This window comes from Sphaeramia orbicularis, chromosome 12 (genome assembly GCF_902148855.1).
Source record: "Sphaeramia orbicularis chromosome 12, fSphaOr1.1, whole genome shotgun sequence".
NCBI lineage: Eukaryota > Metazoa > Chordata > Actinopteri > Kurtiformes > Apogonidae > Sphaeramia > Sphaeramia orbicularis.
This window is the reverse complement of record NC_043968.1, coordinates 58,108,176-58,135,319: the sequence shown is the minus strand read 5'-3', so window position 1 is coordinate 58,135,319 and position 27,144 is coordinate 58,108,176. Positions and strand designations below refer to the sequence as shown.

The 27,144-nt window shown below is 37.2% G+C and overlaps 1 protein-coding gene across 3 annotated transcripts; it reads left to right on the top strand.

Annotated features, from left to right (window-relative positions):
* Positions 1-503: 503 nt before the first annotated feature.
* Positions 504-26,912, top strand: dennd1a (DENN/MADD domain containing 1A). Of its 3 annotated transcripts, none has more exons than XM_030150243.1 (23): positions 504-645; positions 2,602-2,666; positions 6,905-6,948; positions 7,092-7,141; positions 7,798-7,917; positions 9,438-9,507; positions 10,105-10,185; positions 11,607-11,660; positions 12,543-12,653; positions 12,881-12,981; positions 14,891-14,936; positions 15,036-15,137; positions 16,673-16,798; positions 16,890-16,991; positions 17,098-17,185; positions 17,292-17,332; positions 18,354-18,425; positions 18,512-18,568; positions 18,744-18,986; positions 21,286-21,350; positions 22,123-22,260; positions 23,406-23,652; positions 23,747-26,912. In XM_030150243.1, exons 1-23 carry the CDS (start codon positions 629-631, stop codon positions 24,770-24,772), a joined length of 3,066 nt encoding a protein of 1,021 aa, XP_030006103.1. In that variant the 5' UTR covers positions 504-628; the 3' UTR covers positions 24,773-26,912. The 3 variants fall into 3 exon arrangements, with proteins under 3 accessions (XP_030006103.1, XP_030006104.1, XP_030006105.1); XM_030150244.1 differs by having other exon boundaries at positions 629-645; positions 18,837-18,986; positions 23,747-24,772; XM_030150245.1 differs by lacking the exon at positions 22,123-22,260 and having other exon boundaries at positions 629-645.
* The last annotated feature ends 232 nt before the right edge of the window (positions 26,913-27,144 follow it).

Here is a 27,144-nt window from a genome sequence, read left to right as displayed (position 1 = left end):
AATTAATTTCATGAGTTTTAATTTCTAACATGTATAGTATTAATTTGTTAACGAAGACTGTATGACTGTCAACAATAGTATTCATCCGACTTGTTAATTAGCAATGAATAATAATCATTTTACGTTTGTCAAATGAATGCTGTAAAACACTGGCATAAATATAAAATTAGCTAGAGCTCTAAACCAATAAAGACTTTCAAACCAAAGTATCCAGTATCGTATTTTGATATTTATTTTACACTAATAAAATATTTATTAACTACGGAAGCCGAGAACTACGGAAGCCTAGGGCCTCCATATATTATACATATTTTTCTATACATATTGAACATCAGCTGTATCGACTATATCGACCGCTGTATCTTATCACGCGACCCACTTGCGTTGGTACGAGACGTATTGTGGAAGCTGTAGTTTATATCACGTGAACGTCCACTTTACAGACGCATATATCATCTACGTTGAACTACTACTCCCATAGTTCCGCGCGGTCCAGAGTGTGATCTACGCGTGCAGACCATGGCGATGTACAGCTCTATGTGACAGGTTAGCTTCAGAAAAACACCTCCGGACAGACGCGTCTGCGCACTGCACTCTGCTGCCAGCAACGGCTGGGCGACAAATAAGGATGGGGTCCCGAATCAAGTAAGAATGTTCATTTGGTGGCTTATCTGAGGCTATTAGCACCCAGCTGTTAGCTTTGTTCCAGTGAGTCATTGGGGAGGAATAACAGTACACAGCAGGCCCTGACTTGTTGCGACACAGACTAAAAACACTAGTAGTAGTCCAGTACTCCAGTGAACCCACAGAACAGTGCATTTTTAATATCATTTTAAGGTCTGTCAGTCCTCCATTAGCTGCTTAAACATGCCGTTTTGTGGGCTCAGGTTCACACAGAGGTAAAACTCTAGCTCAGGGACATGTTTATGGACGGGCTGCTAGTGTAAACATAGCAATTGTGTCAGATTTCCCTCTTCAGCCGGATGCTAGTTTTTGGGAGTGAAGTAGGGGATGTGACACACAAGTGCGTGCTTCCTCTGTCCTAGTGTCATAGCTCTGGGTTAATGTTATTAACATGTGTTGTAAAGAGTCGGTCAGTAGTTGCTGATCAACAATGTTTGTCCATTTGTTGTATTTGCTCATAATAACATATGAGAAAATAGTTACGACAAGTGTATTGACACAATACAATTCTTGTCTGTATATAAAGCTGTGAACATCATTCAGCTGCAGAGGAACTGTGATCCTGCATAAACAGAGATGTTTACAGTACTTAAATAAAGTAGCAGGTTAGAGAAAGAAATAATAGGATATGTTGAATGCTTTCACCCTCAGTGTGCCATCACAGTGTTTATACAGTTCCTAATGTGAAAGAGTATGACATTCTCTGATCTTTATTTAATCTGTTTTATTGGATCTTTGGATCAATAACTTAATTAGACATTATTCTGCAACATAAATATGTAAATACTGGTATCATGAAAGATTTTGTTAACTTCCAAGGCAAGAGAAGTCACCTTGACAGTATAGTTTAATAGTGCAAATGCCTATTAAAGATCACTGGAATACATACATGTGAAATGTATTTCACTGGGCAGGTTTTGTTCTCAAATATACAAAGAAATGACTGGAAATGAAAAGTAACAATAATCAAAATAAAAAGGATGAATTAAATCCATCATGTTGACGCAGTGGAGCTGTATTCTGTAGCTTTACTCAGTACATGATGCTGGTGTCAAAACTCTGATTTGGAAGGCTTAATCCTTGTTTCAAAATCAACTCTATTTTTTTACTTGGTCATGTAATAGTTTTGGACAAGAGGACTCTAGCTTGTATGTCAAAACAGATCAAGACAGGACCACGGCTGCAGGAATATTATTTTGCATTGTCTAAGTTAGTATTCATCATCATTATTATGGCTCGACGAGAACATCCTGGTGGAGATACTGGCCAAAAGTGCAGTAATTTGTAAATCTTTTCCACAAACACTTCATCTGTAACTATAGCAGTACTGTGATCATTTCCAGCTGTAATTTTTTTTATGACCTGTAAAAATACATTAGCTAAAGCAGTAAATTAGCTACACCACTTCTCTCAGCTTCAATCTGTGTTCATAATTTGTGAGGACTGATGCTGTGGCAAAGGTTTGATTCTGTTATATTCAATCATATTTGACTTTTTGTTCTTTTTTGTACATTAGCAATATCATCATTATGTCAAAATTAGTGGAAGCTAAAAAGAATACAGTGTCGGGAACCCATTAGTGTTACTGTTTGTATTGTTTTTTGTTTTCAACATTCATAATTAGGGAGGAAGTTGTGTGGACATGCAGTATTTCCTCTGGATACACAGAGCACTGTTAAAAGTAGCAAAATATGAGGAACAAATGAAAAGGTAACGAGAAAGCAGGAAATGTAGTCAACCATAAAAAAATCACAGTAAACAATCAAACTAAAACTAGACATCGAGGGGAATTATAGTATGGTTTGAATAAATCCAGAGGACTGTAATTGTTCAGTCAATGACTCTGTTATCATTTCTATAAAATATGCACCAATTCTTTAGAGCACACAGTCTTAATCTGTCCTGATGTGTTTTTAGGGAGAGCCCTGAGTCCACATTTGAGATTTATCTTGAAGTAGCCCATCCAGGAACGCAAGGCTCTGGTAAGTGTGCCTCTGTTTCACTCTGGTCACTCTTTGTCTTGTGCAGGTAGTCTCACATTTTTTCTGTTTTTATGTCTCACCACCTACTTCCATTGAGCTGGGCAATGGACAAAAATTACAATAAAATTGATCATATCAGTCAATATCACTTATTATCACCCTAAGTATTACGCCATTTCTTTGTAGTCCTGGATGAAAGTTGTGGTTTTAAACAATTTAACCTTCATCCTACCAAGCGGGGTCATTTATGACCCCAGACGTTGTTTCATGTGTGTCATTGTGTGTTAAACTGAAACATTTATTCATGGTTTCAGGAGTTTGCTCCTTGGTGTCATCCAGTGTTTGTATTGTAAAAAGTTTTGGATCATCACATCAACTGAACTTGTTATGATGGACTGAGTGTCCTGGGGTCATGGATGACCCCAACATTTTTTTCCCAAATTGGCAGTATGTGTCTGATGACACATATGTTTTCTAACATACTTACCTGTAATAATCTATCTGTAACATGATATTCTTTTCCTTTACAGTGAAATATGGCTTTGAGAGGTAGACCTGCTCAATATACTGCTGCACAAGCATTTGTCAGATTAGTTGTTTGTTGATTGTTCCATTGACCATTTCACAATAGACATCACTACAAAATGTATTTTTATACTTTGGTTACATTGCTGCATACTAACTATTTGACTAAGTGACATATCATGACAATTTTTTTCAGTTCATACTGAATTGCATCCAAAATAAGACTGGGGTCATAAAAGACCCCACTTGGTAAGTTTTGTATGTAAACTGTCATGGTAGGATGAAGGTTAAAGTATTTTCCATGGTCAAGAATAGGCAGAACAATTAAAATGTTGAAATTTTTTTTTCAACATCAACATATAGATGAGCAAATTTAATTTATTCAATAAAATATCGAAACATTTTGTGTGTGATTTATCTGTAAACAACAAAAGAAATATTTGTGTCAAAATAAATACCCTTATCACAGAGTGGAATTATATAGGGGTGATGTGTTTCTTTGCACAGCTCTTATATGTGTACTATATCATATTCATTTTGCTTTTTGGTGACTTTTTGGTTTTCAATCATAATAATAATAATAATAATAATAATAATAATAATAATAATAATAATAATAATGGTCATAGATTTGATTTTTATAGCACTTTTCAAGGCACCCAAAGCCCTTTATATTATAGATCCATTATTCATCCACTCACACATTCACACTCTGGTGGTGGTAAACTACATTAGTAGCCACAGCTGCCCTGGGTCAGGCTGACGGAAGTGTGGCTGACAATCTGCGCTAAACAGCCCCTCCGACCACCGCTAAACATTCATACACATTCATACATCAGTCTGAGTGACCAGTGTGGCTCTACCTCCTGAACCACAGCAGCCCGAAGCACCTAATATATAGTTAAACTTTATTCTGTTGTATTTAATCATAAAACCAGAATCATTGTCACATTCTCACAAAAATCTGAGTAAAAATAGACAAAACTATTAAAAAAAAAAAAAAAAAAAAAAAGTCCAAAACAGCCCATTCTGGTGTATTCCATTTTTCAGGACGGTGTGGGCATCATAACAGATTCCATTCATGTTGACATCTCTGTAGCTAGTAATGTTAGCTTCACCATGACTGTAGCCAAACGGCAAAATCTGAAAGGTAAATCAAGATTAAATATAGTCCAATTGTCACTAGTAATATGACAGGTAATATTTTTGCCAGTATTTCTACATGCCATGCATTCATACTTATGAACATTTGACCAGTCAAGTGAAGAACCTTCTAACTGTCAACTATCCTTAGAATTATGTCTGTCAGTCTAGGGGTGACTGAGGTTAGTGGCTTTATTTATCACAAATCATATTCATTTTGAACAATGATATTGCTCTTGCAGATTTTTCCCATTGTTCCAGCCAGTGTTTTTAACGGGTGTGACTAAGCAGTAACACATTGAGTGATAATTGTTAGCAGCTTTTAAACCTCTTCATTATCTAGTAGTTAGTAGTCTGACTTATGTCTCTGTCAGAGTTCAACTATTATTGCACATTATAGTGGGAGTTACAGCTAGAGTGTGTTTAGCAGGAGGTTTTTACAACTGTGTCTTAAAAATGAATCCAGTGTGCGGATATCTTGAAGTGCAACACTGCTGACGGTCACTAGATGTTAGCTTAAAAAGGCTTGGCTCCTGCTGACTTCTGTCGACTATATCTTTAGAAATACTAAGTCAAAGATTCATTGGATTTATTTGGACCTCCTAGATAAGTGTACAGTCCACCCTTTTGCACTGGTAACAACATTTTCAGGCTAATACAAGACTTTGACACATTTGGCTTTCATTGACACCTCTCATGCCTCCTGATTTGGACATTTGGCATTTCTGTTTATTGAATGAAACATATTTTTTTCTTAACAGACAGCTCAGTTGTAGCTTACTATCGTTACTTATGTTGTTACTGGTCGTCTTGTTCACCCATCACCCATTGTGCTTCTGCTGATCCACCTTCTTGTCCAAATATGATCAATTTTGGCACCAAAATCAAAGATGGCAGCAACGAAAACACAAAAAAAAATGGTCGTGCAAATGGTGTAGTGTCACCACAGTGGCTTTGTCCACTTCTTTTATATAAGCAGGGAGGCCAAAAGATTTCCTAATTGAAAAGATGAACTAACAAACCACATGAAAGATGCAGGTTTTCCTTGAAATCAGCTATGTCATCACTACATCTGGAGTTTATTAAGTATCGACATAAGTAATAAAATGTGACAAGGCAAGTTTGATTACTTTTGAGATGCTGAGGTCTCATTTCACATGTTGTTTCTGTTTGTTTAGATGTTCTTAATGTCCACCTTGTCAACTTTGACTGATTTTTACAGGGTTTGGGTTGCATTAGAGCTATGTTTGAATTGATATATTTTGGTTATGTTTTAGGTACATAAACATAAAGACTAGAGGTTCCCTTTCAGATTACGTAAATTACATGCATTTTTGGCCAATAAACCTCAAATGAATCTTTCACTTTGTGATGGTTTGATGTTAAGAGGTTAATAAATATGAAACTGAAGGTCAAACAGACTTGTTAAAAGGCAAAGGTGGATAGAAAACAAGCAAAACAAGATACTTTGGCTTACTTTGTGAATGGAAAAACTGAATGAATTCACAATCATACAATAAACAAAAACTGAAATGAAACTTTCTAAGCAGTTTAGAAAAAAGTGAAAAAGGAACCATTGGTGATTGTTTTTTACTACTGACGTCTGTGGTTTAGAACCGATTTCCGCAGTGCTGAGGAGAAATTTTCAGATGTATTTCTAAGAATTTCTTCATATATATTTCCTCATTTCCTGTTCAGTTTTAAAAATGCTTTATCCATCATTTTGTGACACAGAAACACTCACACTCCTGTGCAACATGAAGCATTAATGATCTTCCTGCTGGACAGAATGTGCATGTTTGATTTGTGTTCTTGATTAATGCATGATTCATTCTTTTTATGAAGTGTTAGCAGTGAGAATGAAGAATCCTCCGTATCATTCAGTCTGTGGTTTGACTAAGGAGAAGATGATGATACATGTGATAAAATAAGAGAATAAATATTTTGGTAGGCTTTTTCTATTGTTTGCTCCAAGGTTGAATAAAAAGCATGTGACTGCTTAAACTCTTTATCGTTGGGAAACTCAGTGCGTAAACTGTACGTAGATAACAGTGTGAACACGTGATTATTTATATGTGTAATTTGTGAAGAAGGAAAAGTTAAAATTCCTTGATCACATCTTCCTAAATGTGAATACTTTTTGGGTTGTGGAACAAACATGGCATTTGAGGATGTGTCCTTGGGCTCCGGAAACACTTTTTTCTCACCATTTTCTGACTTTTTTTTAAAATTTAGACTAAACAAGTAATCGATTTATTGATGGGGAAGATGGTTGTTGGCTGCAAACCCTAGACAAGTGAGCAACACTCAGCAGTGTAACACGACAGCTGCCACACACTGGTGAAGTCAGCAGTGTGTTAGTGTCCCAGAAAGACGTGTCACTAAGCCATTATACACAAATTAGAGCCCTGTAACTGATGCACCTAGAAGGAATACTGTCAACCGTATTAAAGTAATTACACTTACTCATTCTCTGCAGTATGGGGTCAAAATGTCTGTCATGAGGAAGTGCTATTATAGTGCTATGTTTGCTGCTCCACAGCCATTTAATATTTATCTGTGTCTAACAGGGCCGGAGGTGCGAAGGCGATACCCAGAAGACTACACCGACCAGGTCTGACACACATCACACATGTCTTTTCATTGTGTTTATTTATGGAAGAACACAGATGAGATCAAATTTATGCCTTTTAATACAAAACTCTGAGCAAAGATTGATGATCATGCATTAATTCTGTCTAAATATTCTTGCTACAGGAAACTCTTCAGACTGTGCCCAAGTTCTGCTTTCCATTCAACATGGACAGGTACTACACACACCTTGAAATTCTAACCCTAAAACCAAGTGCTGCATACGTAATGTAAAAAATGAGAATAGAATAGAATACGACTTTATTGTCACTGTTAACAATGAAAATCAGTTTCGCAGCTCTGTTTCCTTTTAGCAGCAAACACTTGAAGTACAAAAAGACTGTATAAACATATCACTGTATAAAGACTATATATAAAGACTGTATAGACGGTATAAAAATATCACAAATTATACAAAAAAAATCATGGAAAAGACTGTACTCATAACTATGCAAAGATGAACCAATGCATATGGCGTTAACACTGCAGTATGTTGAAGAACACTGCAGTGACTTATTGTCATGACACAGCCATAACATCTATCTTTATGTGACTCTTGACACTGATGAATCAAAGTGCACAGTGCTAAAAGTGCTAGAAGCGCTTTCTCTGCACATTGTGTATACATACATGTGAAACTGTCCTTCTGAAAGATAGTGGAGACCACACAGAAGGGGAAAGATATATATTTTAAGGAAAAAAGGCAAAATATCACAAGAAGAAACTTATAGTATTTTGAGAAAAAAAGTCATGATATAACATTTTAATATTTAGCCATAAATAAGTTGGAGTATAAACAGTCTGTGTGCTCCTCTTTCTTTTCAACCTGCAGTCTGACAGTCAACCAGGTCGGCCAGAACTTCACATTTGTGTTGACTGACATTGAAAGCAAACAGAGGTTCGGTTTTTGCCGTCTGTCCTCGGGTGCTCACACCTGCTACTGTATCCTCAGGTAAGGTGTATGTGAGTTTACACACAAAATGTTTGACGAAAGCTTCAGGTGCTAAAAACCTTTTCTGCGTCACCAAGGCAGGGCTTTGTGTTTTCACAGTATTCATCCATCTGTGGTCTGACCTATTTTTGTGAACATGATACCTCTTGAATAGTTTGCGGTTCGCCGTAGACTTAAGGTTGACCTAATTAGAATTTGTTGATCAGAAGACAATAGGTTGATGTCAGTGTGCAGTAAATAAAACAGAGTTTCGGCCACAATTCAAGAATTCATTGTAATAATTATGTAATTGTCTTTAAGGAATTGTAATTCAGGCGATCTGAAAGAATATGACACTTCTGCATCTACCTGTTGCCTGTATTTTCAATGTGTAGAAACACAATGCCATGATTTTGGATTATCAAAAGTGTTGTAAGACAGATAGAGATTTGACCTGGAAATGATTCTATTACTTTACTCCTTCACAGAGTGACTGCACTTTTCCATAATGACATAGAAAGACATCTAGTTCATCTGTCTTTATAATTAGGAGTTGCATAAGGACACAACTGCAGCTTTAACACAAAATGAAGAAAAACATACTACAAAATACTGATATTACCCAAAAAAGCAACACATTTTGTGACCCATTGAACATTTTCACCCATATTTCTATATTAAAGCATGCTGAAGTAACGTGGCTTCACAAGGGAGTTGATCTGGTCATTTACCAATGAGGAGGAAATTTTTTTTGGCAATGGCTACTGCCACAGTACTGTGGCAATTGATGGAAGACACAATAAATTAGTGATAGTATATAGTATAGAATAGGAATTATTGTTCTAAATACTCTGTATGTTGTTTTATGGTGTTCTTTGGTCTGTGTAGTCAGTGAGGCTGGAGAAGGTGGGCGGAGCTACATGTTAGATGCGGCAGTGTGCCATATGACTTTTCAGTTCTGTGTCAGTTGTGTGTTGAGTGCTGTGGTCCGAATTCTGCACCCTGAATGTTGTCCCAGTGACTAATTTATATCAATGTTGGATTTACCTACCGGCGCACTTGGTGCTGTGCCCCCCCCCCCCCCCCCCCCCACTGTCACCCCTTGTTTGAAAATCTTGAGGAAAAAAAATGTTACTTCAACCAGGAATTCAGCCAGAGTCTTCCACGTTGCACTCCGATATGTTACTGAGTGAGCTAAATCTCCGCTGTCTGTAAGGCTGACCTATTTGCTCTCTGATTGCCTTGGTACCAGTCTAGACATGATATAACAAGGGCGCTGATTGGCTCTGTGGTAATAGACAAACTGATATTTTATACCACAGTACTGTGTCAATAGCCACATCAATTTTATTTTTTGCAGTTTTTCACAGTTTTTTTTTTCACGGTTTGAATCACTCAGATGAACACATCATTCCATAACAAACCCTACATTTTCATGTAAATTTGCTCGTTTTCTTAATGCTGTGGTAAAGTTAAGACCAAAGATAAACAGGTTAATGCTCTTTGTTTGAGTGCTAACAGGTTTCCTTTGGTTCTTTCAGTTACCTGCCCTGGTTTGAGGTCTTCTACAAGCTGCTTAACATCCTCGCAGATTACACTATCAAAAGCCAGGTGAGAAATACACAGTTTATTTACCTTTCAGATATTAAAAGGCCAATCCATGCATTTAGAAGTACTCCCTGGAAAGATAGCAAGACAGATTATTCTTGTTTTTATTATGTTTAAAGGTGCATTAAATTAATGTAAACTGAGGCATACAGTCACTTTTTGGCAGAGGGCTGCATCTTTAACCCTTTCACGTGTATTGTACAGTTATTCAAACTTCAAAACCACAATATTTGCAATAATTAGTCAAAACTAATACTGTTAATAGTAGTGTATCCCACTTAAATACATGGATTACCTGATAATTAATACTTCTGGTGTTTTAATAAATTATCAAGCCATTAATGCTGATGAGTTAAATCAGTCATAAAACCACTGTTAATGAACATGTTAATGCAAAATGTGATATTTACCATTAAATTACATTCAAACCATGAATATGCAGTTAAGAATCTCACTTAAAATAAGGACTGAATCCAGTTGCACATGCCTGTTTGTCTCTGTTTCTAAGTAATTCATGCATGAAAGGATAAAGGTGGAATGCTGTGTGCCTGTGGTTGTATAGATTTGCTGTATTCATTGTGCATTTTCTGAATGCTTCAGGAAAGCCAATTACAAGAGCTCCTGGTGTCACTATATACACTCCCCATCCCCGAGCCTGGTGTTCCCGTTCATCTGGGAATGGTGAGTTTGTCTTCACATCTACCTGAGCTGTATTTAAACTGGAGACAATGGAAACATAACACTCCTTTTCTTACCCTTGTTCAATTCCTGGTACATTGTGTTTTATCTGCTTTCTACCAGCCACACTGTTATATATAATAGTAGTTTTCACATTTACTCGCCCCAACACATCCATACACATCACTGATACTAATGCTCACACTTTATGGTTATTTTCATTATTTGCCTAAAAATATTTGTTGATTATTTCGAAGTTGGCAGGGCATAAACTGTCTTCATTATGGCTTTGACCCAGAAAAAATACACACACCAGTAGAGGTCCTCTATTAGACTTTATTTCAGATGTGATACGTCAGGCACAATTACTTTTCCTCCTATTAGAGAAACATATACAAAAAAAAAAATCAATATCTTTTGGTGTTATTAGTCATGTGATCAGTGTCCATAAATGTGTTTACACAGTGTACAAAGTCAATGTCATATATAGCTTGGAATAATATGAAATAAAGAAGACAGTGGAGGGATAGAGGTTAGAGTTCCACAAGTGAATCGAGTGCTTGATCCATACGCTGGTGTTGATGAATGAAAGTTTTAGTTTTTGGGTGGAAATTCTAGAGGCTCATGGTAGGGTATAGTGTGGATATTCACTGAAAGAGATAAGTGATATCTTAAAAGATGATCAGATGGACAACAGCTGCAGTAGGGAATAATTTTCTATTTTTTCAGTGTTATCTGTGAGTGTTGAACCTGCTTTGACATCAGAGCCAGGCAATAACATCAGTAAATCCAAGTAAAAAAAAACACAAGACTTAGTTTATCTTGTGTGAATGAACTATATAAAAATAGACTTTGGGGGTTGATTTTGAAATCACCAGATGTCTATGTTAGACAGGGCTGTAAATACGGAAAATCCAGGGCACCTCTAGAATAAGGTTTTGTGTTATGAAAGAGACACAGAGAGAGATGAGGTATGTGCCAAGTCATATAAGAAATCACCAGCACATGAAATATAATACAATTTAAGTATGTCAAGGCCTGTGGATAACACAGATATATAGAGTTAGTGCTAGATCATGATTTTTCTTTCTTCTTTTAACATTCACATTATTACTGAGGACCTTATGAAGATAAAAACCCAGAGGAAAAGTAGGAGGGATCCCAGACGAGCCCCCAAATATATGCATGTTTTAAGTGCAGAATGAAATAAAAGCATAACACAAAGATGATGCCAGTGCTTGGTGTGAAGACAGTGACACTAGTGTCTGGGTTGACGGGGTTAAGTAACCAGGAGAGTCAGGGTGTCTGGATCACCACCAGTCCATGAGCTCCATCCAGAGGGAAACCTGCAAAACACAACAGCAACATGAAGCATTCACAAGAGGCAGGAAGCATGACTGATGTTGTGTTTTCTGTGTTCCCAGCATTCCTTCTTCACTGTGCCTGACATAAGGGAACTCCCCAGTATACCTGAGAATGTGAGTGTCTGATTTCATCACTTTTTTTAAAGGAGTGATATTTTGTTTTTTTAATGGAATTATGCATTTTAAAACATTTCCCTGTGGTCTACATAAACTGTAAATGGTACGCTAGGGTCTGAATTCTTCATTAATTAAACTCCACAGGTCCATCTTCAGCCCTATTTCTGAGTAATGATACCAGAAAGGTTGTTTTGAGCGCTAGCCCTTTAAATGCACATGAGCCACCCCTCCCCTCCCCAGGTTGTTGACCGTGCTTTTTGTCTCGTTTTGCCACTTGTGTTCATTAATACAACCAACAACTGAACATTTTAGGTAATTGGCTCGAAGTTTGGACATATTTTCAGTATGGACTACAACCGCTGCTGCTGACAAACAATTATGCCGTACTCCGAGAAATGTTCGTCAGAAGTCTTGACCTTATATGTGCAAATGTCGTGACATTACTAATTATAAAATGTAACAAATAAAGCAGGAATTGAAATGGGTTGTAGAAATCCACTTTACTTTTTGTTGGAATGATATAAGGATAGCTTTGCAGCACCTGGAGGGTTCAAATTCAAACTTTTTGAACTATTAGGGTCCAAATACACAAATAAATGTATCAAAGACTAATAAAAGTGGGTTTAGCAAAACCCAGCACCCCTTTAACTAAAGGCTTTGGCACTCAGCAAGACAAAACAAGTGGGACTCTCCTCAAGTTCTGATATATAACTGTAATTAAATGAGGAGCTAATTCAGGAAAGTTATTATATATGTGGATTGTTATTATGAATGTGGATTAGATGAACGCTGGGGAATTAAACCAAATGCTGAAACATGCTGTGGTGGTCTTTACCCTCAGAACTAACTCAGCCTTTGTGTTTTGTTTTAATCTTGCAGAGAAACCTAACAGAGTACTTTGTAGCAGTAGATGTGAATAACATGCTCCATCTGTATGCTAGTATGCTTTACGAACGCCGAATCCTCATCTGCTGTAGCAAACTAAGCACTGTAAGTAAACTCCCCATCCTCCTCCCTGGTCTGCAGGTTGTCAGTTTTCACACTTTTATTAACAGAAAAGCTTTATTTCTAATGAAGTTGAGCTATTGTTTCCAGAAGATACACTTATACACCTAATACCTTTTCATACTGATTTATATGAACATTGCTGTAATACTGGTTGTATGTAAAATGGCAACTTGTGTTGTGTACAGTGTGTCTTTATTGTGTGTCTACAGTTAACAGCGTGTGTCCATGGGTCTGCAGCCATGTTATATCCAATGCACTGGCAACATGTTTACATTCCCGTCCTGCCTCAACATCTGTTAGACTACTGCTGGTAAGTAGGAGTGTAACACAGTCTAATCTTCCAGACTCCTGATTATTCACTGTATGTTACACACCAGTCACATAAATATTTGACCATACTTTAGCTATAAATATCATTGCTTTTTATCTGTTTTTGTTCTTTAAATTCTAAACTCAGTGGCAGAGTTTCTTCCACATTTACCTACTGAACTGATTTTATCTACTAATATTTTTTATCTCCATTGAGAAACAAGACAGTTAATTTGATCCCACTGAAGAAAAAACACTGAGCTGCTGACAAAGTAGTGCAATATTTTATGCAAATAGACACAAAATATGGAAATGTGGAGGAAAGTGTGCTTTTATAATAATGTAAATTGAGATAGTGTTGGGACAGAGCCATGCACTGACATCATTAGAGTCTTTCAAGCTCAGTTTAGACAAAAGATTCATTTATCAGCTGAAAACTCACAAAGCCCCAGCCTTCTGAAAACCTGAAAAAGCTAGACAAGAAGTAGGGCTGGGCAATAAAACGATAATGATATATATCGCAATATAACTTTTTCTCGATAGAAATATGAGACATGCTCGATACAATTTTGAATTCATTCGTCCATGTTTTGGCAGACATAAGAGCAGCCAATCATAATTAAATAGCGCCGCACGGAACTAATCACGCTAGAGTCATGGCAAGCTAGGTTGATGACCACAGCACAGGTGTAAGAGCAGCTGCAGCACACACACTAATGTTTGGGCTGCAGCAGGAGATAATGAGTGTTCCCTCAGGAGAAAATTTGACCGAGAACTCGGGCGACTGAAAAATAGGGTAAGGCATAGAAGCCAGAAGTCGGATGTTCAAAGCATGTTAAGTTTCATTTTTGGTTTAACGCCAGTTCTGGCAGTTATGGAACGCACCCCCATGTATATACCCCCAGTATTGTTTGGTGAAGATGTTCTGTTTTGTTTGTGTTCTCTTTTAAAACTTGAAAGCTTTTGACTGCTGGTCAGACTTTTAGTTTAGTTTTAAATATATGTACGTGTGTTATTTATCTGAAACAGTTGTATAATGTACTTCAGCACATCTGACAGAAAATAAATCATATTTATATCAAAAATAACCTTCTGATGTCTTCACAACTAACTTATGAGTAACGTAAAATTTAAGCTTGACAAAAATAGTGATTTGGTTTATATCATGATACATATCAATATCGTCTGATATGAAAAAAAATTATCATGATATGATTTTTTTCTATATCAGCCAGCCGTAACAAGAAGGCTTTCCAGACTTTTTGTAGCTGGATGTATTTTGTGATGTCTAATAATATGAATGAGTATAGAGATAGTTATTTACTACAGTTACATTTTTAGAATGGATGTTACGGTAAAAACAAAAAACAATGGAGTGGTTCTGCTATTTAGTGGACTTTGAGCAGCGATCAGCATAATCACTGCACAGTAACAGAGTCCTTTTGGGTTGAGTTTGCATGTTTTCCCTGTGTATGCATGAGTTTTCTCCAGGTACTCGGTTTCTTAACGTCATCCAAAAAACATGTACGTGAACCCATTAACTGGTGACTTAAAAATACCTGAAGGTGTGAATGTGAGAGTGAATGGTTGTTTGTCTACTTATGCTGGCTCTGCAATGAACTGACAACACATCCAAGGTCATCCCTGCCAGAATGAATGAAAACTAACTACAAGACAGGATACTGTGCTACTAAAGAAAACACACACCATATACTGTATATAAAACACTCCATAGTGCTCAAATACCAACCAGTGGAGATGTGACTTGACACCACTGCAACTTATCCCTATGTTGCCTGAAAATGGATTCATCTCTGCCTTGACTTGGTTTTCAGTGGTAGTGGAATCACCTGAACTGTTGCCATTTACAAAGCTGAAAGGTTATAACCAGAAATGTGTTTGTCTCTCAGTGCCCCAATGCCCTACCTCATCGGAGTACATTCCAGCTTGATGGAGGTAAGTTTCCTGCTTCAGTCCTTGTTCATTTTGTACACTGTGAGCAGTTGTATGACGTACTCACAGACTGTGTATGTTGTTTTTCCTCCTTTATTATAGAAAGTTCGAGGGATGGCTCTAGATGATGTAGTGGTCTTGAATGTGGACACTAACACTCTGGAAACCCCATATGATGACCTCCAAAGCCTCCCCAATGATGTGGTGAGAACAGACCCATTCATCCACAGAGTAGTACACACTAGTGGTGTTTGGACCTGCTTTGACTCCATCTGAATCTGCATGAACACACAGATCATCCACTCAAATTAAGTGTTTTTTTTTTGTTTTGTTTTGTTTTTTTGGAGACATACAAGGCAGATACTGTAAAGTCAACCAGGGCTCTTACTTTCACAGAAGTATTATAAGATTTGATCTTTCACACCAAAAACATGCATGAAGTCTTCAGTTTAATCTATAAAGACCCAGGACTATTTTTTGTGGTGATTTTTCTTTGCATTTAACCATTACCCAAGTAATTTATCAGCATTTATTATAATAATGCAGGGTTCCCACAGGTCCTGGAAAACCTGGAAGATGATTGACCAATTTTCCAGTCATGGAAAATGAGCAAAAAGGTCACATGACCTGGAAACGGTTAAGTTATCCTGGAAAATTATTTATCCTTCTCCTGCCTTGTGACCTTGTGTGTCTAAACTGAAATGAAACAGAGGAAATAGTTTTTCAGTGATTTATTGAAAATATACAAGTATTTTTAGAGGAAGTGCAGGAGAGAAAGCAAGAGAGAAGAGAAAGTTGAGTTAGGAATTGTCCAGTTGAACATTGTAACTCCTGTTTGTCATGCTGTAATCTGTGGGTGTGTTTGCATTATTCTATGACGCATTTGTCATTATTATTTTTCGTAGATAAATTATAGCCATAGACTGCACATCAAATGTCTGAGTAACAAACATATAAACAATCTGGGTAAATGCAAGTTACAACTGTAGAAAAGAACACTTTCAAAGAATGAGGGTCACAGGGGAATGGATTAGTGAATGATGTCATAACTTGTCTCTGTAGTGGCTGAAAATGTCCTGGAAAAGTCCTGGAAAATAATTTCTGGGAAAGAGTGTGAACCTTGTAATATTATTCTTTGCATTGTTCCAGTGAAAATCACATATTTTCCTATATTTAATTTACTGACTGTGTGGTTGTAATAAAATCTCAGAGATAATTCAAATAATATTATATTGAAAGAGTCAATTTAAAGAAATGTTACTTTTTCCAGTTTATTATTAATTCTACATAAAAACAAGTGTCTCCATTCACTGTCATTTATCAATCTCCATGGGTTTTACTGGTGAATCAATGTTGCAGAAGATGACGGTGTTTCCATGTTCACTTCAGAGACTGTGCATGCATCCAAAAAAGACATTTGATGCTGCTGAAAAGATGACAAACTGCATTTTATCTGAATTATTTCACTGTATTAGCAGGATTAGTGGTTAATAAGCTGTTAAACAGTTTGGATCAGTAGATGCTTTTAGGTCTTTGTGCATTAATGTTAATGCTCAAAATCTGTTTGTTTTTCCATGGGTCAAGACTATGGGTGTTCAGTTCTCTTGTCAAATGAGACTACTTTGTATGTCTCAATTAGACATTGTTCATGCTAACTTCTTATTAAATTTAGTTAATCTGACCCTGAATAAGTCTGTGTGACAACTGATGATGTCTAAACCTAATGGTTGTTTCCTCAGGTTTCATCTTTAAAGAGTCGTTTAAGGAAGGTTTCAACAACAACAGGAGATGGTGTGGCCAGAGCCTTCCTCAAGAGTCAGGCTATTCTGTTTGGCAGTTACAGAAACGCTCTGCAGATCGAGTCGGTAAGGGAACACACCACTGGCAGCATGAATGTAGAGAAAAGGAAAATAAACTAGAATGGGTTAATACTGACTATAGACTTTTTTAATTTAGGGGGAGCCAATAACCTTCAATGAAGAAGTCTTTGTGAACCATCGATCGAGTGCGATGAGACAGTTCCTCCAGAACGCCATCCAGCTGCAGTTCTTCAAACAGGTACTTCCACACAGTTTTAACAGCTTCATTTGAATCCACCATACATATTCAGTCATATTCCACTTTTCTTCATCCACTGTAACACTTGATGTTGTTGCTGCTGCAGTTCATCGATGGCCGCTTAGATCTGTTAAACTCAGGAGAAGGTTTCAGTGACATCTTTGAGGAGGAGATCAACATGGGGGAATATGCAGGTGAGTGTGTCTGCACTGGTTTCAGATTAGATTGAAGATCCTACCTGCTTTTGGGCAGCTCAGCCAGCAATTACTGGACTGACTTTTTATTGTTGTGACTCCACAGGAAGTGACAAGACCTACCATCAGTGGCTTTTCACTGTAAAGGTAAAACAAAGTCTAAATGCTTTTATTCAGACAGAGATCATGCTTTACACCACACTGTCAAACTAATCAATGTTATGTTAAATATCACCTAATAATTTCAACCACTTGCTAAACAGTAACATATAACTAGCTTGAACAACCACCCATTCACAATCTGTACAGCTGTAATAATATGGAAATTTGCTACAGAGACCAAAAACATGTTTGCACCAAGCTGTAAACATGTTTATTTCAGCTGTGAAGTTGAGTTTTTAACCGAGACATCTTTGTAGATGCATTTGCTTTTGGAGCTAGCCTCATGTGTCCTTTCAACGAAGTGCAGTTTGGTTAGTTTTTCAGTTTTGGAAAACCAGTACTTAGCCTTTAAAGACCTACAACTATTTTGTGGCAACTTCCAAATGAATTCTTTCTCTATATTTAAGGATAATAATATTACTGTAGTTCATAATCATATCATATTTTTTCAATAAAAATCAGGTGTTTTCCTAGATTTAATGGATTGATCATGTAGATATTCATAAAAGCTCAGAGTGGGTAGGAAGGGGAGTAATTCATATATATTTTTTGTTCTCTGTTTTTATTTGTATATCCTTATTAACACAAGATACAGGGTAGGTACATTCATGTAATCTGTCTCTATACATTGTGTAAATCTTGTAAAATGGATGTACAACAAGTTAGGTGCAATATATTTTGTTTAAAATAAATAAAAAGTTAAAAAAAAAAAAAGTTATAAAACATTTTAAATTAGTAGATGCTTTTGATCAGCAGTAGCTGTTTAGATCTTTGAGGGTTAAGATTACTGATGTTCAATGTTCTTTTGTTTTTTGTCCTAACCTCACATTCTACAGTATCTTCTTTTCTAGTACTGTATGAATCCAATAAATGTAATCTATGTCCTTGTCTACACAGTCTTTTATTCTGTATTTCTGCTGGGGGACATTTGTGAGGTGCATAACACACATCACTGTTCAGTGCATGTTGTGTCATTAACAGATGTTGTGTACATGTTATTTTACAGAAAGGAGGCGGGGCAATCTTCAACACAGTAAAGACCAAAGCCAACCCAGCTATGAAGACTGTATACAAATTTGTAAGTATAATCGCTGCTAGGAACTCTAAAATGAAGCTTTAGTATAATATGTGAATGCGACTGAACTGGGCTGTATTGATTGGCAGGCGAAGGATCATGCTAAGATGGGCATCAAGGAGGTCAAGAGCAGACTAAAGCAGAAGGTACGTGGCTCTGAACTGCATTTGAAATCAGTTGAACACATATTGTGAGTACTTGCATCCAGCAGAAGAAATGTTCACAGTTCTTGGTTTCCGCCCCATGAAAAACACTGGTCCTTCCTCCTTAAATTCAATCCTAAATCACCTTAACTGCCTGAACTGAACCGTGCCACCCCAGCCCCGCCGTGCCGCATCCCTCCCCGTCCCTCTGCTGTGCCATCACTCCTTTCGCCCGTATCAAGCTCCACCTCCCTGTGCCCCCCCTCTGCAGGAACAGGCGGAGAACGGCTTCTCCACCGGCTCCACAGTCATCGACAGCGACAACACCTCTGGGTTTCCCGCCTCCACCAGTGCGGTCAGGAGGGAGGGGCCTCTGAGAACCTGGGATGACCATCGGCCAATCACTGTGCACTTTGGACAGGTGTGTGGAAATGGGCTGTTGTTTGTGTGCAGTGAAGAGGAACAGTTGTGGAAAGGAGTTTTAATGTAATTTTAGAGCTTAAACATGAGCAGTGGGTGTTGGGTAAAGACAACTTCATTTTTGATATAAATGACTTTTTGTCTAAATCAGGATTTTTTTGTGTTCCCTGAAAAATGTGAAAAAAATACTCGGGTAATTATTTTAGGAAGGTGACGATATTTGAAGTCATGTTGATAAAGTTGTGTTTTATCAACACAACTGATGCAGACACATGTTAAATGTCAAATAAAATCAAATACATGCATTTTGTCTTTGCAGTTCTGATACAAATTAAGCTAAAGTTCCATGAAATTATAAAGACTAATTATCCATATGCAGAAAAGAACTCGAGCTCCAGAGTCTTCACTGCAAAAATCTAAATCACGTGTTTCACTCATTCCATTTGCAGATTTTTTTGCTTGAATTAAGCAAAAAAAAAAAAATCTTGAATTCAGCAAAAAAAATCTGCCAATGGAACAAGTGAAAATGATCTTGGTAAGATTTCTTGAAATAAGATTTTCAAGATCTACTGTCTAAAAATAAATTCTTATATCTCACAGAAAAAATTTCTCTTTAGGTGATTATGTCTTATTTTAAGTGTGATGAGATATTTTGACTAGAAATGAGAAAAATACACTTGATAAGATTTAGATTTTTTCCAGTGTATATATTACCTCAATGTTTTCTTTCAACTATATCCTGAATGACTAACGATGACTTAAATAGACTGAATGACAAAGAAATTATAAAAGTAAAATGACTAAATACATACATACATTTTGTTATAAGGACTATAAGCTCTTCTTGTATATAAGTGATATACAGTATTTTTTATACAAATCAACTATTATCAGCCTATATTTTCAACAGTTTATTCATATATTTAGCTGTTTTACTATTTATTTTACCTGTCACTTTGAACAGTTCATTAATTATACCGGAAAAAATTTGCTTAGAGGTCTTATTTCTGTCTTTGTGTATAAGAAATCAATATAAGTGAATCCCCAAAGGAAATTTGTGTTGGTAAATACAAGTTATGCAAATTTACAGGATTTCAGTTCTGTTGCAACATGTTGATGGTCATATGAACTATGTTTTCAGGTCAAAAATGTCCAATTTCATCACAATTAATGCTATATTTTCATGTCACAAATGGCCAAGTTATATTTTAACTGAATTTACCTGAAAAACAAATATTCTATTCTTTTAGATTCCCCAATTTTTCTTACAAGATTATATACTACATATCACATTTTATTTTTACAGGTTGCAATATGGAGTATGGTGCTGATCCATCCTGCTTATTTTACTCACATACATACATGAAGAATGTCACACGTCACTTTTTAAATCAACACTTTTCTTATAATAAGCATTTTTATAAAGAAATAATTCTATATTATTTACTCTTTAGTTTGATGATAAACTATACAATAAATAATTCTGATACTAGTTTTTGCACAGGGATCATTTGTGGAAACGGTGACATGGCTGCCGAGCATCAGTATGATGGGATCTGTAACAACCATGACACATCCGTCCACTGCCACATTTTGTGTTTTTGTGTCAGCTGTTATTGTTTTAGATCCACAATACTAATATTTATGAATAACAGGAGAATTAGCAATAGTAAGTATATAAGTTTTTTACTAATAAAGTACTGGTACTGACCAGATCATCATGGGTAATGTCACGTCCGTCCACTGTCACGTCTGTCCACCAGCAAAAGTTTTCACATACACGTGCTATTCAAAATCCAGTATTTCTGAAAATATAGCTTCCACTGTCAAATAGTATCAGTAGTCTGTGCACAAATATATTAGCATTATTTCAACACAGTTCTATGCATTTCTTACAACTTTTTTTTTTTTTTTGACAAAGATGGCCACTCATTTAACCCCCTAAGAAAATTTTAGCCGATACTCTCGTTATCTCTCAATTGTTGATTTTAACCTACTCTCTGAAATATACAGAACATTAGATTTAGCTAACTATTTGTTCTTTAATTTAATTGTGGCCATCTATGTGAAAACTATTGGACATTATACTGCATTTAGTTAACAGCTTAGACTTTGAACTATTTTCACTTACTGTATGAAGCACTTACAGATGACATATAGGGACCTATTTTAACTTTACTGCTCAACTCTACCTGCTACCTAATTTGAGGTTACAGTCTTGTCTGGTTGCTTTTCACTCACAAATATCAATGTCCGTTTGCATATTATTCATCGCTTTTTTTTTTTCCTCCCCTTCACAGGCTCGACCACCAACGTTACTGAAGAGGCCAAGCAGCAACGTGAGCCTGGAAAGCAGCGTTGACCAGTGAGTTTACCTTCATTATTTACACTGTATCTGATGTAGATAAGCGTCTGTATTGAAATATTTGGACAGGCAGCGCATGAGGCAGCTCAGTCACACTGCTGATACGACTATTAGACTCTATACTGGAATTCAGAAAACATTATAATGTAAGCAGGAATTAGTTTGTATTTTGACATTGCTAATCAAATAGATCACGAGTTTTGTTTTACTAAGATCTTGTATTCTCACGATTCATTACAAACTGGTTCCTCAGTTTTCTGTGTTGTTAAAATAAAGCCATTTCATGATACATCAGCACAGTTTCAACTCTATAACACTCACATGTGTCACAGTGTTGTCTGTTGAACAAAAGTGGTTTTGTTTGTGGTATTTTGGTGCCGTTTCATATTAGTGTTTCCCTTTAAAGATGTTTTCATGGACGGTCTGTAGTTGTTTCGAGTAAGTACAGTTCATTTTTCAAGTAGTTTTTCATTATTTATTGTCGTGAGTTCTCATACTGAGGTGATGGGTACTCTTTACCTCAAGAAGAGACCTATTGATTATTTCTGTTATTTTTTCTTTTTTAACTAACTGCACAGCTTGTTTTTCCTTTCTTATCCTTTCAAATAAATCTAACATAAGTCAGCTCTAAGTGCAAAATGATACTAATCCTGTTGAGCTTAATGTAAATTAAAATGAATTCTCTGCCTTCTTTTTTCTCAGCTTCCCTGTTCTGTCACGTTGTTTCTAATCATCTCTGAATGTCCTGTTGTCTTCCCTGTCCTCACCGTAGCTCTCTGCGTCCTACTCGTCACTACACAGTCTTTCTTTCTGAGGATTCGTCTGGAGATGAGCTCCAGTACGACGAGGACTCTGTCTCTGGGTTTCCTGACAGCTTTCTCTTCTCCGTCCCCTTTGAGTGGTCGCCTTTGTACGCATCTTTCTGACTGGCTTAACACTGTTGATTGTTCTAATGATTAGTTAACAAGCCTCAATCTGCCTTACTTCACCTCTTTTCTTTCTAACTGAATGATTTGTGTAACTCTCTTTGTCTGAGTCTCAATATTCTCAAGTCCCTAAGAAAATATTTACAAAAATGCTTTATTTTCCTTTACATAGTCATTTTGGTCCATTATTACAAGAAAAGAAAGTAACAGATACATCATTAGGTTGTTTGAGATTTAGAATAAAAAAGAAAGTAAAAAATTAGCTAGATATTATTTATATACAGTACTTTGCAAAAGTCTTAGGCAATCTGGTTTTTTCAGGGTTGAAATGAGTATACATATTTATTTCTCGTTCTGTTTTCTTCAGATACAACAAGAAAATACAGGAAATATGTGCACAATCTTAAAAGACACACAAGAAACTGAACTGAATGGACTCTAAAAGTTGAAGTTTATATTTAGTGTGACCTCTGACCCCATGACAAGAAACAGCACAGTTAGAAACATCTGACATGTGTTGAATGAAACCTGGTAGAAAACATCAGAAAATTAATGCAATAAATCTCATTGAGATTTTTTTAACAAAAGGGTTAAATACATGTAAAGTGCAAACAGAGATCACATGAAATACTCTTATTTAGAGGCTGGTTTTTGCATAAAATTTTTGCTTTTAATACTGTACATACTTTCCATATGTCCAAAATGGATACATGGATACACAGGCTAAGAAATGTGTGTGTGGTCATTAGAACTTCACTAAACCAACAAACCAAATGTTGGCCTCGGACTTTTGCACACAACTGTATAATGTAATTTCATTTCAACCATGATGCATCAATATGTTGAAGTACCTAAGACAGTCTTTGTAAAGAAATTCTGTCTTATATAAAAGCGATATAGCGTATGGGTTCACAAATTAAGTTATTCGATTTTACATTTAGACAAAAGGCAACATAGTTGACAGACGGCTCTGTATTTAGGCAGTTGAATGGTTGTGCCTTCCTAACTTGTGACCAAATTAAACTTATACAGTGATTCTATCCCTGGTTGAGAGACATCAGCTCTAGGATGTAACAAAACGATGCATCTTTTGAAGTATACATAATAACCGAAACATAATTCCCTGCAGACCACAGCCGTACCGCTCCCTCAAGGAGGTGGAGTTAATAGAAGGGGATGATCCTGGTTTTGGAGCAGAACGTCACACTGCCCCGCCCAGCCCAGTTAATGAGAAGTTCTCCAACGTCAACCTTCTGGGTGATATATTTGGGTGCCAGGATGAACCCGACAGCCAACCCATTACACTGGCTAAAAGTCTAGAGGATCTGAGGACTCCCAAAGAATCTGATGACCTTCAACCAAAGTTCACTTATCAGGTCAGAGAAAAATGTACATGTTGATGCCAAGACATGGGTTTACTAGTGGATGCTTATGCTGAATGAGGAGTAACACGAGTTTGTCTGTTTGCAGCGGATGGATCTGAGTGAACATTCACGGACGCTTCCTGGTCTCAAACTCTCCAACCCTTACAACAAACTGTGGAGTATCGGGCAGGATGACACAGCCTTGCCCATTTGTGTGCCTCCTCCCAGGGACAGGCCTCCATCTGTCCAACTCCCCACACAGCAAGAAGCCCCGTCCCCAAGTCATGAAATCCTCAGCATAGCCCAGGACCCCCTGGATCCCTCCAACCCTTCCAACATCACCATTCCACGTCCTCATGGAAGAAAGACACCTGAGCTGGGCATGGTACTAGCACCCCCAGTGGCTCAGCCTCGCTCAAAAGCTGAAGGAAGGACTACACCCGGGGGACAAGAATTTAGGCAAGCCCTGAGCATGACCTCAGATGTAGACCTGCTGAAGCCCACCAAGACTGCAGAGGACAGTATAGATCTGATCAGCCTTCTGGACCCTCTTAATAGCACAGTGCAGGCCAGTTCCAGGGACAGGGGAGATAGTGTTCCAAAGCTGCCACCGAGGCCGTACCCCCAGGGTTTACCCCCTTTCCCACTGCAGCCTCATGTATCCCTGAATCCCTTTGCCCAGTCCCTGCAGCATACCTCCCCTCAAATGCACTACTCAGCCCCCATCGGTGGAAATCCCTTCAGTGCGGTCTACGCGCCTCCACCAGGCTCTTACTCACACACTCCACCCCAGCCCCAGCCTTTTTCTACACTACCAAGTCTCTACAGACAGCCTTCACCAGGCAGTTCAGCTCTGCCCCCCAGCTTTGGACTGCTCCAGTCAGCCTTTCCCCCCTCGGTCACCTCCCTGCCTCAGTCCTCCACCAGCAATCACGCTTTGTCCAGTCTGGTGGACTCGATGTCTGAACCCAGCGCGGTCCCGAACACACTGGCAAAGCCACTTTTAGGAGCTGAGGGAGACAGTCAGAAGACTCAGGATCCTTTTGGGGACCTGCTGACTATGGCCAAACCAGCCACACCCCAAAAAAAGAAGGTGGAGGACCTTCGGAGGAGGTGGGAGACATTTGACTGAAACCTGTGAATATGCACTGAAGTGTCCCATCTCAACCAAATAGTTCCTCGCTGCTTTATCAGGACGTTGTGTCTCAAATAATGGTGCAGTAATTCCTAGAAAAAACATTAATTTTCATAGGCCTTTTTAAAAATCATGCCCAGAAATAAGATATTAAAGTAACATTGTGCATCAGCTCCATATTTTTACACAAAACAGCACAGCTATAGAATATCTGTTCAATTGCTCATATTCGCATTAGCAGAGAAGGTCTAATTACTCCACCTTTTGACAAAAATATCTTGAGTGAATTAATAGAGTAATATGGCCAAATAATAGACAATAAACCAAAGAAAAAAGACATGTTTGACAGTTGGTCCAGTCTTCCTGTTCTGTTTTCTTGCTGAACCACAAAAGGAAACTGTTAATCATAAGACTAAATTGGCTTCAGTCTGTTCAACTTTCTTTAAGGAACTTGATCATTTTGCACAATACATCTAATAATGCAACCACTGTGAATATTTAGGATCACCCATTTAAATGAACATTTTGTTGTTAAGAATTCAATTTAATCATGACTTAAAGTAAAAACAAATGCCTTAAAGTTGTCCTTGTCGGTTCAACCCTCCTTAAAACACAGAAATAACTGGGATAAAGGTAGTGGATTTACATAACTCATAAACACCACCTATTTGACCATATTTGGACAAGTGGGCAGAAGTAGAGAAGCACAGGAAACTTACTAAGCTAGCACTACCGCTATGTTACTGAAAACTAAACTATACTGCTAGCTAGGATAAGTTATGTTAAACGCCACCAAGCAATTTTAGATGATTAATAATACTTGATAATGTTGATGCATACATTTGTATTAGTTAAAAGTAATGTCATGTTTGCGTGATGTGTAGATTTACTAATTATCGCTATGATTTAGCTGGCTAGCTCCCAGACCATATAATCCAATATGAATCAATGCTCAAATTAGCTAAAGTAGCTATGTTATGCTAACAGGTAATACAGAACTTCCTGTTGGTTTTGTTATATTTTAATTGGTGCCAAGAAGCTTCTCAAGGAGTGTTTGTTAAATTAATATTATTTATTTCAAGTATCATAATTCATAGTTTTCACCACTTGTAATCACAGGCTCAATCATCAAAGATTTAACTCTTGTCCAAAATTAACTATGTATTAAAATGTTGTGTTTATAATATGAATCAATCAAGGGAAACATTTTGTCTTCTGTTACTGAACTATTTGTTACTTTTGTTCCATATATTTTCTATAAATGTAACAAAAAAAAAAAAAAAGCAGTACAGGTGTTGTGTCATTATATGTGACAGAAGGTCCTGATCCAACAGGGAGGATCAGGTTGTGACTCGCACATGCACACACCACCGCTTTCTGATTTAATGGATCAAATGGAGTGTCTGGACTAATTCAGCAATGTCTGAACTTGTATGTTCTCCTGTCTTGGTTGGAATATTTTGTGTTTTTGTTTTTTTTTTCCCCCCACCATTTTTCCCAGGAAATCAGTCAAAACTGGCCTTGCTTCAGGACGTTCAGATGCCAACAGTTCTCCGCCCATTTGCCACTCACTAACAAACTGCTACAACACTTTTTGCACATGTTCTTGTATTATCTGTCTTTACCGCCACCACAGTAGCGTAGTGCTCAGTATAGATTTGTGACCTTAAAAATAGCACGCAGTATTCCCCGCCAGAGGATATACACTACATCACACTGGCAGCAGCAGCATTATGTCTTAATGATGTCAACTTTTACGATTAGCTTGTATTATTACTGGTAGCTAGTCTGCTATAGTTGATGAACAACCTAATGGCATTATGGTACTGTAGCTACAAAGTGTGGTGCATCTCAATCATGCAGTTAACTCACCTGTTGATGTTTTTGGTAGCTTCATGCAAAGTGCTGTTGTTTTGTTTGGCCTTTATGATGAATCCCATTCTCAGTGTCTCACTGATTTGTGAATATGTGTTGCTTCCTCTGTTATTAATATTATTAATTTGTTTTTATATATATATATATGTAAACGTATGTATATGACAAAACATTTAAAGAAAATCTCACACTGGACTGTAACGTCCCTGAAATGATTTTAAACATTTCTGTCTGATTAAATATATACATGGGGACTTGGAAACACCTTATTCTATAATCTTGTTTTTGCCAATACACCTGCTGAAATAATCTCTTCTTCTGTTGATTTATGTCTTTGTGAATTTATGCTTCTGCTTTGGATGACAGTGGAGTTAAAGCTGCCTACTGTTAGTGAGGAGAAACAATGTTTCCTTTTGCAGCTGGTTTCTTTTTCAGCTCAACAACAGGAAAGGTGTGGTGGTCATAAATACAGAGACCGAGGCCGTCATGGAAAA

Bases quoted from the DNA above. Each gene is read 5' to 3' on its own strand.
- dennd1a (XM_030150243.1), top strand. The intron at 17,186-17,291 runs GTGAGTGTGTCT...GTGACTCCACAG, and splicing joins CAACATGGGGGAATATGCAG to GAAGTGACAAGACCTACCAT. The intron at 22,261-23,405 runs GTACGCATCTTT...AATTCCCTGCAG, and splicing joins CCCTTTGAGTGGTCGCCTTT to ACCACAGCCGTACCGCTCCC.